This window comes from Macrobrachium nipponense, chromosome 6 (assembly GCF_015104395.2).
Source record: "Macrobrachium nipponense isolate FS-2020 chromosome 6, ASM1510439v2, whole genome shotgun sequence".
In the NCBI taxonomy this organism is placed as follows: Eukaryota; Metazoa; Arthropoda; class Malacostraca; order Decapoda; family Palaemonidae; genus Macrobrachium; species Macrobrachium nipponense.
In genome coordinates this window covers 55,989,564-56,007,737 of record NC_061108.1, presented here as the reverse complement: position 1 = coordinate 56,007,737, position 18,174 = coordinate 55,989,564, and the positions used below count along the sequence as shown (strand labels likewise).

General features: G+C 38.6%; 1 protein-coding gene across 3 annotated transcripts in view; it reads left to right on the top strand.

Annotated features, from left to right (window-relative positions):
* LOC135216375 (N-acetylneuraminate 9-O-acetyltransferase-like) overlaps positions 1-18,174 on the top strand; it is a 363,601-nt gene that overhangs the window by 68,060 nt on the left and 277,367 nt on the right. For 2 of the 3 annotated variants that reach the window (XM_064251636.1, XM_064251637.1), the window contains exon 3: positions 1,154-1,262. The exons of the other annotated variant lie outside the window; for it this stretch is intronic. In XM_064251636.1, the coding sequence (XP_064107706.1) occupies positions 1,154-1,262 (109 nt within the window). The remainder of the gene's footprint in view (positions 1-1,153; positions 1,263-18,174) is intronic. 3 annotated transcript variants of the gene reach the window in all.

The following is an 18,174-nucleotide window of genomic DNA, read 5'->3' as shown; positions in this document are numbered from 1 at the left end:
CTAGTATGAAAGCCTCTCCCTATTTGGTCCCAGTTCCTGGCCTTTGACCTACACCTGGCATTTTATCTAATCCTTTGGGCCAGCCCTATGAGAGCTGAAAGTCAGCTCAGTGGTCTGGTTAAACTATTTTTATAATAATTATAATAATACTAATAGAAAAGAGAGTTCATCATAGAGAGAGACCTGCAGGTAATTCTTACACGGCTTTGAATAGTCCATACTCGTTTGACACATGGGCACTTGATGAACAGTCCACATGGCCCTCCTCCCGAATGCTCAGAATGCAGTGTTGATAACAGTTCAAGCATGTGTGACTGTCCAAAATATAATCAGTAGCAATTATCAAATTTTGGAAGTAAATTGATGAGGGAAATTTTATCCGAATCATGTACATTTTCAATAATTCCAATTTTAATGTTCATGAGAAACTGTATTTTGATTAATGAAATATAAAATAAGTAAATATTAAAAATATGAAAACCCTTAAGTTATTGCATGAATTTTAAACAAAATTTTAAAATGTTACTTAACTTCTTCTGAATTCTAATATACTTTTAGTGTGCATATGTAGAAACTGGAGTACGTAAATGTATTTATTGTGTTAGAATGATCCTGTATGAGAGCATGTGCCTTTATGCAATTTTTTATTTAATTTTCACTCATTCATCACCAAACCAAATAACCTATTTGGTCCCAGTGCTTGGCCTAGACCTGCCATTTTATTAAAATCCTTCGGGCCAGCCATATGAGCGATTTAGCTCAGTGGTCTGGTTACACTATTTTGGTAATATTGATGTGAGGATTGGTAGATCCCTTTGAATGTGAGACATATGCTGGGCCAGTGCCTCAGTCTTGGCAATCTTAGAAGTCAATACCTCTTTGATGCTTATGGTAAGGCTGGTTGGAACATCCCAGCTGGGGTTCTTGAAGATGCAGTATAAAATACTAATAGTGTTTTGATATAGATTTCATTAGCTGGTCCTCTACAACTATTCATCTTACACTTTTTTCAGTGTTTTAGCCTTAAGCTGATTTATTTGATTAAAAATATTTATAATGTTAAATGAGTGTTTTTTTGTGGATTAAAGAAATATTTTAGGCATATTTTTTGTCAGCTGAAGGAGGGTGATTATGAGCCATACATTATTTTCAGAGATTCTAGAAGATGTATGAGATATGTTGCTTTTTTGAAGCAACAGAACCACATAGTGTTCTTGGGAGATTCCAGGATACGGCAGCTCTTTTATGCCATGGTCAAACAGGTATGTTAAGTTTGGTTCCTTTAAAATTTAACTGTTTAGAATTTGGATTTACTTTTGTGATGGAAGTAAGTGATTTTGCAATAGCACAATATTAGTTTTACATATTCCTCTTGTGTTCGTATGATGGATAAAGACAAATTTACATTCTGACACTGCTTTTTATAACTTCATCATTTTATAACTTTATAGTATAAAGTTCTTTAAAATAGTGTACTTTAACACATTTAACCTACATTCCCGAGTTAGCCTACCCAATCATAAGTCTAAATACAGTACTAAACTTATCAGAATCTGTACTTTATTATCGGTGACTTTCATATCCAAAATTTCGTAGCTTCATAATTATCACTATTAGTTTCTTATTTGATTTTTATTGTAGAGGATAAAGAAATGAACAAAATAATTAATGAATTTCGGCGATAACTGCATTTTGAATGTCGCCATTGCCATCAAACTGTAAACAAAGCACACGGCGCCATGTATTGAGGAAAATGATTGGTAAACTATTCGCAAATGAAATAAAGATTTTGTAGCATGGATAAAGATTTATGCTTGCACTTCTTGCCTCTAGCATCATATAATCTCATGGGTGGAATATCGAGTAGGTAAATACACAGTTACATAAAAGACATTATCAAAATGGTCTCTCCAGCACATTCAGAATAAGGAATTTGTGCTTGACAAATGACTCATTGTTTTGATTAAAAGTTAAAAGGTTAATATGAAAACATATTTGACTTCGCATCTTTACATTCCTAACAACTATTTTCATACAAACAAGGATATATGGCATAGTTTTTGCTGCCTTGAAGTTGTAAACAATACGTGGCACGTCCTAGGTGACGGCAGAACGATCTAATGGCTGCTGATTTAAAATCAAGCCAAACCACAGGATTTTCCAGACCATAGAATGCCGGTTTTAAGATATTCAACTGTATTAATAAATTTCTAAATTAAATTGTATATGTAGTATACAGTATACTGCAGGCTAGGTTACTGTATATTCATATATAGTATACGATATATGTACCATGAAAACATCATCATCTTATAAGTGAGGCTAACTTGTTAAATGTTATTCGATTTCTCCTTTGTACTGAATTATCATAAGAATGTGCATTGAACCTAGAGAATTACCTGAAATTAATAATTACTATGCCATACTATATGTATAACGTAATGCTGTGTAGTGTAGGCTACGCTACCCAATATGTAAAGATGGTACGGATTACCCTAGCGTAGGCTAGGCTAGTATAATATTCTTACGGTAAATTAACATGGGCCAACTTACTTACAAATCGATTTGAGACCGGTTGGGTCGGAAACAATTACCATCGTAAGTCGACAACTACCTGTACCAATAGCATGGATTCTATGTTGGACTCGAGATGGAATCACGATAGTGTATAAAGAACAGTAAACAATCATTTATCTTTAGTTTGTAAGAGAAATATTGTAAACATTATGCAGTGCAAGATGCGTAGATTATTATTATATATATTGTGTGGAATTGTTAGTTATAGTATAATATTTCTTTATATTAAGTGTTTTGAAGGGTTAAATACGTTAAATGGTGGTTTAACTCTACGTAATCTTTAACAAGTAGTTTAAGTATTGTCGTTGGTGAATGCGGGTCGCGCATGCGTGGATCGTCAGTCGTCTCAGACTGATTTGAGTCAAGAGTCCGGCAGTACCGGTTTAGTTGTTTAAGTGTGAAGGTCATCGTCGCCTTACGGTAGCTCAACATGCGAGGGGGGGTAAAGGAATCAACACAACTTCAGAGAAATAATATCATCATGTATTACAGCTAAGTCTAAGAATTAATAAGTGTTTTAGTGATAATATTGAAGGGCATGCATGCACGATAGATATTGTTACTGACAGGCATTTGTAAATGAATAAGGCTATTCTTCGGATCGTGGTATAGGAAATGACACAATGGTTTAAAGGTTAGTAATTAAGTATATCTATTCCTGGTTAAATAATGGGTTGATACGATCACAAAATATGGTAATTTAAGACGTATATTTAAACACAACGCAATTTCTCGATTTATTGAACAGAAAAGAATCCTTGAAAAATCTGTTCGTGAACCTGGTAATATGCGAACCAAATTAGGGTAAGTTTGGGTTTTCATATTTATTGAATATTTTATATGTTTACTATTTTGGATTCTTTTGAGTAAAGATAATTCTATGAAAATCTACGGGATCCTGCACTGACTTTTTGGGTATGGTTGTGTGGTTCGCCAGAAAATTCTGGATTTCACACATGTCTTTTAGATGATTAAATTTATTATTTAATTCAAAAGATGATGATATGGGCGACCCAAGATCATTCTCCTCCTGATGGAGTTATTTACATGGGGCATATTTTGCCTTGGACACAAGGATAATTTACTGTGTTTTGTTTATTTTGGGCAGAAGGATTAGGAACTGAGTTCCTGGAAGGCTGCTTTACCTTTGTTTCTGTGCGTCATTGCACGAACGGATTTTTTCTTCTGATTGTTTGGATGTTTCTTCTTGTTGTCACCACCCACATTCTGTGTATTCTTAGCATTACCTTGTGAATGGTTACGAGCATTACACTGAGCATATGAATGATTTGTGGTATTGTGATTGGAGCAAAAACACGTACGGCAATCATTCATCATATGGCCTGTTCTCTTACAGTTAAAGCAAGAGATTTGCCTAAATCTGCACATTTGGACATATGTTTTCTAACTTGTTTGTATACAGTGTTCCCCCCGTATTCGCGGGGGATGTGTACCAGTCACCCCCGCAAATAGTTCAAACTCGCGAATAGTTAGAACTCATTTCTAAAAATGCCTATATCTGCCTATCTTGAAATTTCAAATACCTAATGTATACTTAAAATATCATCCTACATCAAATATACCATTGAATTGGTATTATTAATATCATTTCAAAGTCATCCTAAACATTTTACCATTAAAAATATATAAACAGCCAATAACAGAGAGAGAGAGAGAGAGAGAGAGAGAGAGAGAGAGAGAGAGAGAGAGAATAACTCCTTACGATAAATGCATATATCTTTTCCAGAGAAGAGATAGAGAGAGGACTGAACAATTATGTTTGTCTTTATATCAATTCTTTTGCTGAGAGAGAGAGAGAGAGAGAGAGAGAGAGAGAGAGAGAGAGAGAGAGAGAGAGAGAGAGAGAGAGAGAGAGAGATAAAAGAAGGAAGAAATAGAAACACCTTATGTAACATCCTACATCAAATTTACCTTAAATTATTATCATATTAATGTATTAATCTTAGAGATAGTATTAATATAATTTCAAAGTAATCCTGAACATTAGTACCCTTAAAGGTATATACGTACATACATACGTACTCCTAACACTTGCAGCCAAAAGAAAGAGAGATAGAGATAGTTACCACTATGACATATGTATCTTGTGGAGAGAGAGAGAGAGAGAGAGAGAGAGAGAGAGAGAGAGAGAGAGAGAGAGAGAGAGAGAGAGAGAGAGAGAGAGAGAGAGAGAAGAGTTGTCCTTACAGTATTTAAGAGTGAAATGGAAAGATTATTGTATTTAAAAAAAACTCACATATAAATTTTGTAATTACAGTTATAGTATTGTTATTATACACATTATAGTATTATTATTGGAAAATAATAATAAACGTATTACATACATGTACCATAAAAATGATCTCATCTCAGTAAGAGAGAGAGAGAGAGAGAGAGAGAGAGAGAGAGAGAGAGAGATTGCATAAAAACCATTAAATTCGTTGACCATTGTATGCACCGTTACTTGACATGTTTGACAGTTTCCCAGCTCTTAGCGTCACTGGCGTTATGAGAAGATAGGGAAATTGATACAGAAAAAGACAAGGGAAGAATCTTCATTTGAAATTAGTTATTATTATTATTGTTATTATTATTATTATTATTATTATTATTATTATTATTATTATTATTATTATTATTAATAATGTTTATTATTATTTGATGATATTAATAAACACATGCATCTACCATAAAAATTCTCTCCTCTCAGTAAGAGAGAGGAGTTATCCTTATGAGTGAAATGGAAAGGTCATTTTATCTCTTTAAAATACTACCACTTACGAATTTTGTAATTGCAGTTTTACTATTATTATTATTATTGTTATTATTATATTATTATTATTATTATTTTATTATTTATTATTATTATTAATAACAACAGAAAATATCAATAAACATTTTGCATACTAGTACCATAAAAATTCTTTCATCTCAGTAAAAGAGAGAGAGAGAGAGAGAGAGAGAGAGAGAGAGAGAGAGAGAGAGAGAGAGAGAGAGAGGAGTGTGCGGTGTGTTTGTGTTTATCTGTGTTCTGTAAGAAAATACTAATAACGCTTCCAGAGAGAGAGAGAGAGAGAGAGAGAGAGAGGAGTAATCCTTAATGAAAAGAGTGAAATGGATAGATTATTGTATTTCTTTAAAATACTATCCTGTAATATGAATTTGTAATTACAGTTATATTATTATTATTATTATTATTTTTTTTTTTTTTTTTTTTTCTCTCTCTCTATCACAGTCCTCCAATTCGACTGGGTGGTATTTATAGTGTGGGGTTCCGGGTTGCATCCTGCCTCCTTAGGAGTCCATCACTTTTTCTCACTATGTGTGCCGTTTCTAGGATCACACTCTTCTGCATGAGGCCAGAGCTACTTCAGTCTCTAGTTTTTCTTAGATTTTTTCCTTTTCAGGGATCTTGGGATCGGCCTAGTGCTCCTATGATTATGGGTACAATTTCCACTGGCATATCCCATATCCTTCTTATTTCTATTTTCAGATCTTGATACTTATCCATTTTTTCCCTTCCCTCTCTCTTCAACTCTGGTGTCCCATGGTATTGCGACATCAATGAGTGATACTTTCTTCTTGACTTTGTCAATCAACGTCACGTCTGGTCTGTTTGCACGTATCACCCTATCCGTCCTGATACCATAGTCCCAGAGGATCTTTGCGTGATCGTTTTCTATCACTCCCTCAGGTTGGTGCTCGTACCACTTATACTGCAAGGGTAGCTGATGTTTCTTGCACAGGCTCCAGTGGAGGGCTTTTGCTACTGAATCATGCCTCTTTTTGTACTGGTTCTGTGCAAGTGCCAGGGCATTCGCTTGCTATGTGGTTTATGGTTTCATTTTTCGATTGCACTTCATACATATGGAGAGCTGTTATGTCCAATCTTCGTTCTTTGAACATAATATGTTCTTCTTAGGGCCTGATCTTGGTGCCGCTGTGGTTATCATTCCTTCAGTTTTCCTTCTTTAGCTCTCCCCTGTAGCCATTGCCATGTGTCATCTGCTGGCTAGTTCTTTAGTCTGTCTCATGTTATTGTTATTATTTTATTTAGTTATTATTATTATTCTTATTATTATTATTATTATTATTTTATTATTATTATTATTATTATTATTATTATTATTATTATTTGAAAGTATTAAAAACATATAGTACATGTACTATAAAAATTCTTGAGTCTCAGTAAATGAGAGACCTTACCTTACCTTACAGACCTCACATCTTGTTCGGGTAGCCCCAGGTCCCTCAGTCTGAGGCACCTCTAATGTCTACCAGAGTTGCTAGTACATCTTCCGGTATATTTTGCATCTTCCAATCTTGGATGGTCTGGGATGCAGCTTAGATATTTGTCGAGCTTATTCTTAAACACATCTACACTCACTCCTGATATATTCCTCAGATGAGTTGGCACAAACACATCTACACTCACTCCTGATATATTCCTCAGATGAGTTGGCAAGGCATTGAATAGACGCTGCATTATCAATGCTGGTGCGTAGTGGATTAATGTCCTGTGTGCTTTCCTTATTTTTCCTGGTATACTTTTGGGCATTATTAAACTACCTCTGTTTGCTCTTTCTGATATTTTTAGCTCCATGATGTTTTCGGCTATTCCTTCTATCTGTTTCCATGCCTGAATTATCATGTAGCGTTCTCTTCTCCTATCTAGACTATATAATTTTAAGGTTTGTTGTCTTTCCCAGTAGTCAAGATCCTTAACTTCTTCTATTCTAGCTGTAAAGGACCTTTTTTTGTACACTCTATATTTGTGCAATATCCTTTTGATAGTGTGGGTACCATATCATATTGCAATATTCAAGTGGACTACGAACATATGTTTTATAAAGCATAAATCAGTGTTTCAGCTTTTCTTGTTTTGAAGTGCCGTAACAACATTTTCCCATTTTTTGCTTTAAAACCCATTAGTTAGCCAGTAGAATTGCTATTTGATCATTGCATAACATGTTCCTATTCATCATCACACCAAGGTCTTTAACTGCTTCCTTATTTGTGATTGTCTCCGTAATTTATTGATTCAAATTTATCAGAGTTAAATACCATCCTATATTTACCTCTGCCCAATCATATACTTTGTTAAGGTCTCTTTGTAGCACGTTCCTATCTTCATCACAAGTAATTTCTCTACTTATTCTTGTGTCATTGGTGAAACTACTCACTACCGAGTCCTTAACATTACTGTCCATGTCTGCAATCATAATAACAAACATTAATGCAGCTAACACCGTACCTTGTGGCACACCGGATATTACCTTAGCTTCATCCGATTTCTCATCATTTGCAATAACTATCTGTTTTCTGTTGTGTAAAAATTCTTTTAACCATCTTCCTACTTTATCCACTATATTATGTTTTCTAATTTTCTTCGCTAATATATTATGATCTACTTTGTCAAAAGCTTTTGCAAAGTCTAGATAAACCTCATCTGTTTCATTTCCGCTTTTCATATTTTTGTATATATGTTCTCACGGTGGACTAACAGTTGGGTTTGTGTACTTTTTCCTGGTACGAAACCATGTTGTCCTATATTAAACAAATTATATTTTATTAAATGTTTCATAATATTTTTCTTCATTAGCCTTTCATACACTTTCATAATATGTGATGTTAGACTCACAGGCCTATAATTACTTGCCTCTAGTCTTGAGAGAGAGAGAGAGAGAGAGAGAGAGAGAGAGAGAGAGAGAGAGAGAGAGAGAGAGAGAGAGAGAGAAATTGCATGAACACTTGGTGGCAACAACTCAACAGCTCCTCCCCTGGTCCGATAACTTGATATGTTTGACAGCTTTAGTACCTGGAGTTAGAGAGAGAAGACTGGGATTTCCTTCATTCTTACATAATTTTTCAAATTTATAAACTAAAACCTTACTAAGTCACATTAGTATTTTCTTTAATGAATTGATGTTGTTGCTGTATACATTGATATTAATATTTGAAAATAGTAAGTCATTTATTTATCATACAAAAAACATACATCTCTGTAGAGAACTATTTTATTATTATGTGATATCATTTAATCTTATTAAACTTACTAATACAGTATTAATCAATATTAATATTTGAAAATTAGTAAGTCATTTTTGTACCATAAAAATTTATTTAGTCATGAAAATAACATCAAAATACACTAATTAGTGATTATTTTCGGCGGCAAAATCCCTCAAATAGGCGAATCCCCCGCAAATAATTGGTAGACATGGCCCAGAGAGAAATCCGCGAATCAGTGAGTCCGCGAATCCGGAGAACGCGAATACGGGGGCTCCACTGTATGACCAGTTCGGTACTGTTGGGAGTTAATTTACCATCAAAACACCGTATTAAGGCTTCTGGCAACATTGCTGATATGAAGGTTAGATAGATAAGCCTGACAAAATCTTTTGTGGTTATCTTAGTATCGTTAACCCAACCTGACTGATTAAATTGATCCATGTATTCACTCAGACAGTCTGCAATCAGCGCAGCCCAGTCTAATAGGCTAACATTAGTCATGGAAATAATCTTATGTATGTTCCGCAAAGCTAACGCTTTATCCAGCGCTTCCTCCTTACCGTAGATTGAACGTAATTCGACTTTTAAGTTTTTCCCACATGTTTGCCTCTTGAGAGGAAATCCCCCTAAGGTATGACCCAGCATCACCCTTAGCAAAATCAATGAAGCTTTTAGCTTCCTGAAGCTGTAAGGAGGGGATTGTTATGGACTGCTTTCAAATGAGCATCTACGGATGAGATCCATGATTCAACCCCTTGCGTCAAAAAACCATTAACACGCACTTGGAATGGTACTATGTCGGATCTAGCATTAACTAAAGTCACATCAAGATTACTGGATGGGGTAGATGTGGATGCCCCCTCAGAAGCGGCGGTAGCCATTTTTACCACAGATTTCTTATGAGGGGTATGTCTGTTAGCAATCCTATCAAAATATTGGTATGATTATACTGTACCACTGCACAAACGCATATGCTAGGTAAACGCCTACTTCAGGTAAAGGCTCAATGAAAGGGCACTAACACACAGAAATGATATGTATGGTTACACAGTAAAAGATGATAATAATATATGCACATAAAACAAGTAAAAATATTTCAGTAATATCCCTAAAAAAAAAAAAGTTGAAAAATGACAATAAAATTCCTGCAAGAGAGGGGTTTATTAGCAAATGCCGCTTTAACTTACCTAGGAACAGCAATTTGAACGATCTGCAATCGAACGAGTGAATAATTGAGTGTCCACACAGCAAATGGTTAAGACGGGTTTACTTGGATTCATTTATAAGTCCCGTCCTGTTGATGATCTTTAAGGAAGTGTATGTTTACTGGTGTTTCTTGCAGCCAATGATAAACGATGACGATGCCTCTCTAAATCAATCAGTTAATGGCAGATCACTACTCTATATATATATATATATATATATATATATAGATATATATATATATATATATATATATATATATATATATATATATATGTATATATGTAGTATGTATATATATATATATATATATATATATATATATATATATAGATATATACTATATATAGATATATATATATATATATATATATATATATATATATCATATATATATATATATATATATATACATACATACACATTAGTGCCTCAGGTTATGAAGTTAATCTGTTCTGAAGCGGCCTTCGTAACCTGATTTTTTCGTATCTAGAACTACGTTTTACGTGTAGTTTACCTAATTTGTTCCAAACCCTAGAAAAACAAAACTGTAACTTCTGTAATAAAGCTAAATTGACCAATAAACAATGAAATACAACAATTTGGACCATTCAATACCTAACCTAACTGTGACTGTACCTGTAAATAAAGTGTATTAGTGTACAGGGTATAAGAAATACTGTACGTACATGTACGTACTTATGTAGTAAAATGTGGAACCTTACCTTTCGAGGAAGGTGATGTCCGAAAGTGGCGACAGAGGAGGAGGAAAAATGGCAGAAAACATGAACACTTAACTTTACGAAACACATTAAAAAATGGCAGGAAACATTAACTACTAAACTTTACGAAACACATTAACAAATGGCAGAAAACATTACCACTTAACTTTACGAAAAACTTAAAATTAAACTTTTTTTTTTTTTTGTTTTTTTTTTTTTTTTTTTTTTGCTTTCTGATTTTACATTTTTTTTTTACTTTTTTTATACAAAATTTCAATTTCTTCACCACTTTCAATTTTTTTTTTTTTTTTTTTTTTTTTTGTATCACTTGGACCTTCCTGTTTGCTTACTACTAAAAGCCTCTTTAGGAAATAACTATGCAAGGAAGATTGCTTTTGCATGCTTTTCAAAATGTTCCTGAAACGACTCAGGCAAACATCATCGAACTATGCAAGTATCAAACGCGTAAGCATACGACCTGTGTAAGCCTTTTCAGGGTGTCTCTTTTCTACAAATGTTTGCACTTTATGAAAAGCAGCTAGAACATCCTTAATTTCTGCCGTTGTCATAGGGTCCTCCTTCTCCTCCTCCTCGCCACTGCTAGAGAACTCTTCTTGAACGATGCTATGCTGCATGACCTCCAACTCCTTATGGTCATCCGTCGTGAGCTCCTCTTGGTGCTCCTAGAGAAGGTCATTGATGTTGTCCTCGTCGACGACCAGCCCCATGGACTTGCCGAGTGCAACGATCTTGTCAAGACCTGGTTGCGAAACAGTTTCAGGATCATCAACTGTTTCTGAATCTGCATCAGCTTCGCCCACGTTGAATCCCTCGAAGTCTCGGGGCGATACGGCATCAGGCCAGAGTTTTCTCTACGAAGAATTCAAGGCTCGTCTTGAAACCTCCTGCCAAGCTTGATCAATGAGTCGGATGCATTTCACGATATCAAAATGATTCTTCCAAAATTCCCGCAGGGTGAGGTTTGTGGTATCGGTGATGTTGAAACATCTCTTGAAAAGATTTTTTGTATACAACTTCTTGAAGTTCGATATCACTTGCTGGTCCATGGGCTGGAGGAGATGGGTGGTGTTAGGCGGAAGATAAAGAACCTTGATGAAAGAATACTCTGCTAGGATATCTTCCTCGAGGCCAGAAGGGTGAGCAGGGGGCATTGTCCTACAACAGCAGACATTTCAGAGGGAGGCACTTCTCTTCCAAGAATTTCTTCACTGTCGGGCCAAAGCACAGATTTACCCACTCAGTGAACAAAAGTCTTGTTACCCAGGCTTTTACATTAGCCCTCCACATCACTGGAAGCTTCTCCTTTAGCACTTTGTGAGCCTTGAAGGCTCGAGGAGTCTCCGAATGATACACAAGTAGGGACTTCACCTTACAATCCCCACTGGCATTAGAACAAAGTGCAAGCATAAGCCTGTCTTTCATAGGCTTATGCCCAGGTAGCTTCTTCTCTTCCTCCGTGATGTACGTCCAACGAGGCATTTTTTTTCCAAAAAAGGCCAGTCTCGTCACAGTTGAAGACTTGTTGAGAACTGTAGCCTTCCATGATTGTCATCTCGTCAAACGTCTTAACAAAGGCTTCGGCCGCATTCGTGTCCAAGCTGGCCGCCTCCCCATGCCACACCACCGAATGGATGCCAGTCCATTTACGAAATTGATCAAACCAACCCCAAGAATGTCGCTGGCCTTGTGGCAGATTGCCGTCTCGGTTATCGTATCGCTAGCGATTTCCTTGTCTTTATTCCTTACAACAACCAGCCTCTTCATCTCATCATGCACGTGGCTCCTCTTGTTGGAAAAAATAGTCACGCCCTTGGAAGGTGTAGCTGCTTTGATGGCTTCCTTCTGCTTAAGGATGGTGCCTATCATCGATGGATTTTGGCTGTATTCCTTAGCGATTACACTCAACCGCATGCCAGCTTCATTCTTCTTAATTACCTCCATCTTTGTCTCCATAGAAAGCATTCTCTTCTTTCCGTGAACTTCAGCTACATTCTTGGGACCCATGACTAATAACATAAGTAATTAAGATCACACACAACACTATAAAGCAACTGACAGTAGTACAACGAAAGCGAAGTCGCTAACACGAATTTAAGTTAACGAACGAAATCTACGTGGACGAACGAATTCCACGTGTGTACAATAACGCTGCCAAAACGACATGGTCGAGGAACTCCCTTACGTAGATGCATGATGGGATAGATGCTGACCAATAGGAGAGCAGGATCTTACTGCGGTTACTAGCATCAGGAATCAATGGGAGAGCGGGAGGATGGTGGCGAGTCTACTGAGTTGTCGGCGCGCCCGGGCGAATCTCAGGCTTTACAGTACATACACCCTTTCGCAACCTGAACTATTTTCGTACACAGAAGCAAAATAATCTTTGTCTTTACCTTCGTAACCTTGATTTTTAGTACATAGGGACTTTTGTATGTAGCAGTAGGGATTAATTTCAATTTAAATAAATCCCACCTTCACTTTATTTAAAAAAAAAATTACAATTAACCTTTAAAAAACAATTTATGAAGTAGAAATTTGTCAATTATCATTTTGCCTAAACCAGTGTAGTCTAACACTGGCTTTAGAAGTAGTAAGATCAGCTGAAAACCCTAAGTAAGACGCCGTCGTCTAAAAAGACTTCTTCGTCGTCTTCAGCTCGTAAGTCTCCGGCTTCTTACCCCGGAGCAGAGAAAGTGAAAGCGTCTACTTCTTCGGCTTCACTTCCTAAAGGGTCGAGGAGTAAGTCCTCCAAAGAGAGATCCCGCACTCCGGCGGAGTCGGCGGTCTCTCCTTCTACTAGGGTAGTCCCTTCGGGGACTTCATCTGCTTCTGCGCCAGCAAGTGGCTTTGATCCTGCTGCATTTTCCGCCGGGATGATGGAGATCTAGTATGGAGCAGATGTTCACCCAGCTGTCGGACAGGATTTCCACACAAGAGAACCTCCTGTCTGGCTTTAATCAACCTCCGCAAGCTGCTACTCCAGCAGCTAGTGCCAGTCTCCTTCAACTCCCTCCATATGAGTCCCTCCCGCCATTCTCCATGAGTAACCCCTGGAGAGTAGCGTCTTTCGCCCCTTTCCAAGATGGTCTTATCTCCATCCCGGAGTGCGGAACTCGAAGGATTGAAGACTTCGAGTTCTACCCTGAAAACCTACAGCCTCCTTTCATTGGCTACGCCAGGCTGACGGAGTCAGCATTGAATAGGGAGGACAAGATCCCGAAGGAGACAGTTCTCTATAGTAGGGATCAGGCACAGAGGGAATGGCTCCGCTGTTTGGAAGAATGGGACTGCATCAATACCAGGCTTCAAGCCTTTAAGAGCCCATTCACAATCTTCACGACGGAAGAGGAAGCACCACTTCCCTTCCTGATGAAGATTGCTAGCGTCACCATCCAAGCAGGCTTGAAAGGGGACCCTTTGCTGCAGTTGAGGGAGGCAGATCCCACATCTCCTCTACTCCCTTCGTTTGGAGATATGTGGGAGGACTTGCCAGCCACCTTCACAGTGGGAAAGTTTAAACCGGACTGCGCTATGGACCAGTTCGGCGAGAAACTCCCAAGGCTTCCGGACAACCTCATCCAAACAGAGTTTGAGGCAAGGTCCAGGCTGGCAAGGACTCTTAACACAATGGTAATGACGGAAGTAGCAGCCCTCTCATATGCGTCTGAACCGCTCTTCAAGCTATTGACTAAATCACAGACTTATACAGTCCAATCGGACTTGTATGAGTTTGTGGTTGCAAGAGTCAATTGCAGGAAATATGTCCTCCAGGAAGCAACTATTCGGCATGAGCCAAATAAGTTGCTTTCCTCCAACATCTGGGGGGCGGACCTCTTCCCGGAGTCAGCGGTTATTTTGAGGTGGCCAGAACGAAGCTACGAGACTCAACCAGAGTCTCAAAGATCGTTGGGGCCTCTCTGCTAAGAGGAAGCAGGACTTGTCTGCTTCAGGCAGGAAGCTGAAAAAGTCGAAGAGGTTTCAACCCTACCAGAAGAAATCTCAACACTTTGTTCAGGCAGTTTCAGCTGTTCCAGTCACCCAACCAGGACAAGCTTCCACATCGAAGGGCCAGACTCAACCTATCCTCCTGATCTTACCTCAGGCTCAACCATCCACCTCTTCGCTGTCTCCCCGGCGTTCAACCAAGTGTACGAAGGCCAGGCTTTTCAGCACTTCAACCAGTTTGCCAGGGGAAGTAGAGCCAGAGGAATGTTTCGTCAGAGAGGATCAGGCAGAGTTATCAATAGAGGAAAACACTTCCGTGGAGGCCGTGGAGCTCACCCCGCACAGCAACAGTGAGATCCCCAAGGTAGGAGGGAGGCTGTTCCTCTTCCGGCATCGGTTGGGGTTCAGCAAATGGGCACAAAGTATTGTGTCAAAAGGTCTGGGTTGGAGCTGGATCAAAGGCCCCCCTCCTCCCAGACCATTCCTTCAACTTCCATCGAAGGAACTGACAGATTATGCAGAGGAACTCCTTCAGAAAGGAGCAATATTGAGAGTCAAGCATTTAAAGTTTCAAGGTCGCTTGTTCAGCGTGCCAAAGAAAGGCTCATTAAAAAGAAGAGTAATCTTAGACTTGTCCCAGTTAAACTTATCCATTCGCTGCGACAAGTTCAAAATGCTGACCATCTCGCAGGTACGGACCTTACTTCCCCGTGGGGCCGTCACCACCTCTATCGATCTTACAGACGCATACTATCATATCCCAATAGCGAGACACTTTCGCCCTTACCTAGGTTTCAAACTAGGAGACCAGGCATTCTCATTCAAAGTGATGCTCTTCGGGCTGAACGTAACTCCCAGGGTATTCACAAAATTAGCGGAAGTAGTTGTTCAACAACTGAGGTCGCAAGGGATAATGGTAGTAGCATACCTCGACGATTGGTTGATCTGGGCGCCAACCGTCGAGGAATGCCGCAAAGCCACAAAGAAAGGAATTCAGTTCCTGGAATATCTGGGGTTCCAGATAAACAAGGGAAAATCAAGACTCACTCCGGAGTCCTGATTTCAATGGCTAGGCATCCAATGGGATTTATCCTCTCACAATCTGTCAATTCCAATAGCCAAGAGGAAAGAAATAATGAAGTCAGTAAAGCAATTTCTTAAAGTACAAATATGCTTCAAGGAGAAACCAGGAAAGGATCCTAGGTTCTCTTCAGTTTGCTTCAGTGACGAACATCTTGGAATGGAAAGCCAAATCTGAAACGACATAAACCGGATCTGGCGCTCAAGGCAAATGTCAGATCTCGGGACAAGTTGTCAGCAATCCCGCAAATCCTTCGGAACCGTCTGCGTCCTTGGACACAGATGGAGAATCTGTCCATGTCGGTACCTCTTCAATATCCTCCTCCGGTATTAACTATCCACACAGACGCTTCATTAAGCGGTTGGGGAGGGTATTCTCAGTTCAAGAAGGTTCAGGGAACTTGGTCACCACAGTTCCGCCAGCTTCACATAAACGTATTGGAAGCCATGGCAGTGTTCCTGACCCTAAAGAGGCTCCTTCCACCAAAGAACTCTCATGTCAAATTGGTTCTGGACAGCGCAGTAGTAGTTCACTGCATCAACAGGGGAGGTTCCAAATCAAGACATCTAAACCATGTCATGATAGCCATCTTTTCCCTGGCGGACAAGTACAAATGGCATCTCTCCTCCACCTACCTGGCGGGAGTAAGGAATGTGATAGCAGACGCTCTATCCCGGTCAGTTCCCTTGGAGTCAGAATGGTCTCTGGACAACAGTTCGTTCCAATGGATACGCCGGAGTGTCCCAGGTCTCCAAGTAGATCTCTTCGCTTCTCAAGTGAACCACAAGCTTCCATGCTATGTGGCTCCCAACCTGGACCCTCTGGCATATGCCACAGACGCTCTGTCCATAAACTGGAACCAGTGGAAGGAGGTTTACATCTTTCCTCCAGTGAATCTTCTTATGAAAGTTCTGAACAAACTCAGGACTTTCAAGAGACAAGTGGCCCTAGTAGCACCGGACTGGCCGAAGAGCAACTGGTATCCTCTGCTTCTGGAATTGGGTCTTCGCCCCAAACGGATTCCCAATCCCAGACTCTCTCAATCAGTACAAATGAAGACTGTGTTCACTTCCTCAGGAATTCTCAAAGCCCAAACTTTATGGACTTCATGAAGTTTGCGGCTAATAAAGATGCAGGTATAGATCCCCAGAATATCCTTTTCCTGGAATCAGATAAAAGGGATTCAACTCTGAGGCAGTATGACGCTGCAGTTAAGAAGTTGGCATCTTTCCTGAAGGATTCAAACATCAAAACTATGACTATCAATTCAGCTATATCCTTTTTTAGGTCTTTGTTTGAAAAAGGGTTAGCAGCTAGCACTATTACTATGAATAAGTCAGCCTTGAAGATCTTTTAAATGGGTTTTAACATAGACTTAACAGATTCCTATTTTTCGTCTATTCCCAAGGCTTGTGCTAGACTTAGACCTTCTGTTAAGGCCCTATTCTTCTGTTGTACATGGGTTTTTTTAAATGATGTCCCTCCAAATTGGCTTCAGAGCACCTGACAACGTCTAACTTGTTCTTTATTTTACAATGCTCTTAAGAAAAACGTTGTTTTTGCTAAGCTGGCTTCAGGACAGCTAGAATTTCAAGAACTCTCGGCTTCTGTCCAAGAGATAGCAAGGGAATATAAGAATTTTGCTCCCCCCAAGGAGAAGTTCTACTCTCCCCGGATCGCAGCTTTTTAGCTAAAAATGAGGATCCTTTATTGAGGTGGGAACCTTGGAAAGTCATTCCTCTTCCTCAAGACCCTTCTCTTTGTCCAGTAATGACCTTACGAGCCTTTCTGTCTAGGACATCCTCCTCCTCTTCGGGTCCCCTCTTTAGGAGAGAAAAGGGTGGCACTTTATCAATTAAAGGCATAAGGCAACAGATCCTCTATTTTATTAAACAAGCAAACCCTGAATCTTTCCTTAAAGCACACGATGTCAGGGCAGTAGCCACCTCAATTAACGATTTCCAACACATGAACTTTGATGATTTGAAAAAGTATACTGGATGGAAATCGCCGACAGTTTTTAAGCGACACTTTTTAAAGTCCCTAGAATCTTTAAAATTTTCAGCAGTGGCAGCGGGAAACATAGTTTCTCCTGACACTGCCCAGTAGTTGTAGTTGAAGATCCAGATCTCCTTTCTACCTGCCTCATTTAACATTTCGTCCATCCTACCGTGGTGCTCTACACTTCGCCTTTAGCCTTAGCTGCTTATCATAATGGCTTAGTGGTGTGTCCCTTATTTTTTTGCTAGGGTCACCCGCAATTTTTGTATATATAAACTTATCGAGTGTGGTCCCCTTATTTTTATGCTAGGGTTCCACACTCTCATCTTACAATGGTTTTGATACTTTGTGATTTTTCAATAGTTGTGTATATGAAACTTATCAAGTGTGTTCCCCTTATTTTATTGCTAGGGTTCCACACACTCTCATCTATTAATGTTTTTGATACTTTGTAATATTTTATATATTTTATTGATTCCTTATATGTTTGTGAGTAAGTAATTACTATAGTTTAACTCACATTTAGAGATTAAGTGGATATGATTAGTTGTAAGTTTTATATATATTTTCACAAAAGTCCCTTTTGGTGTTATTGTTTTATGTACATACCTT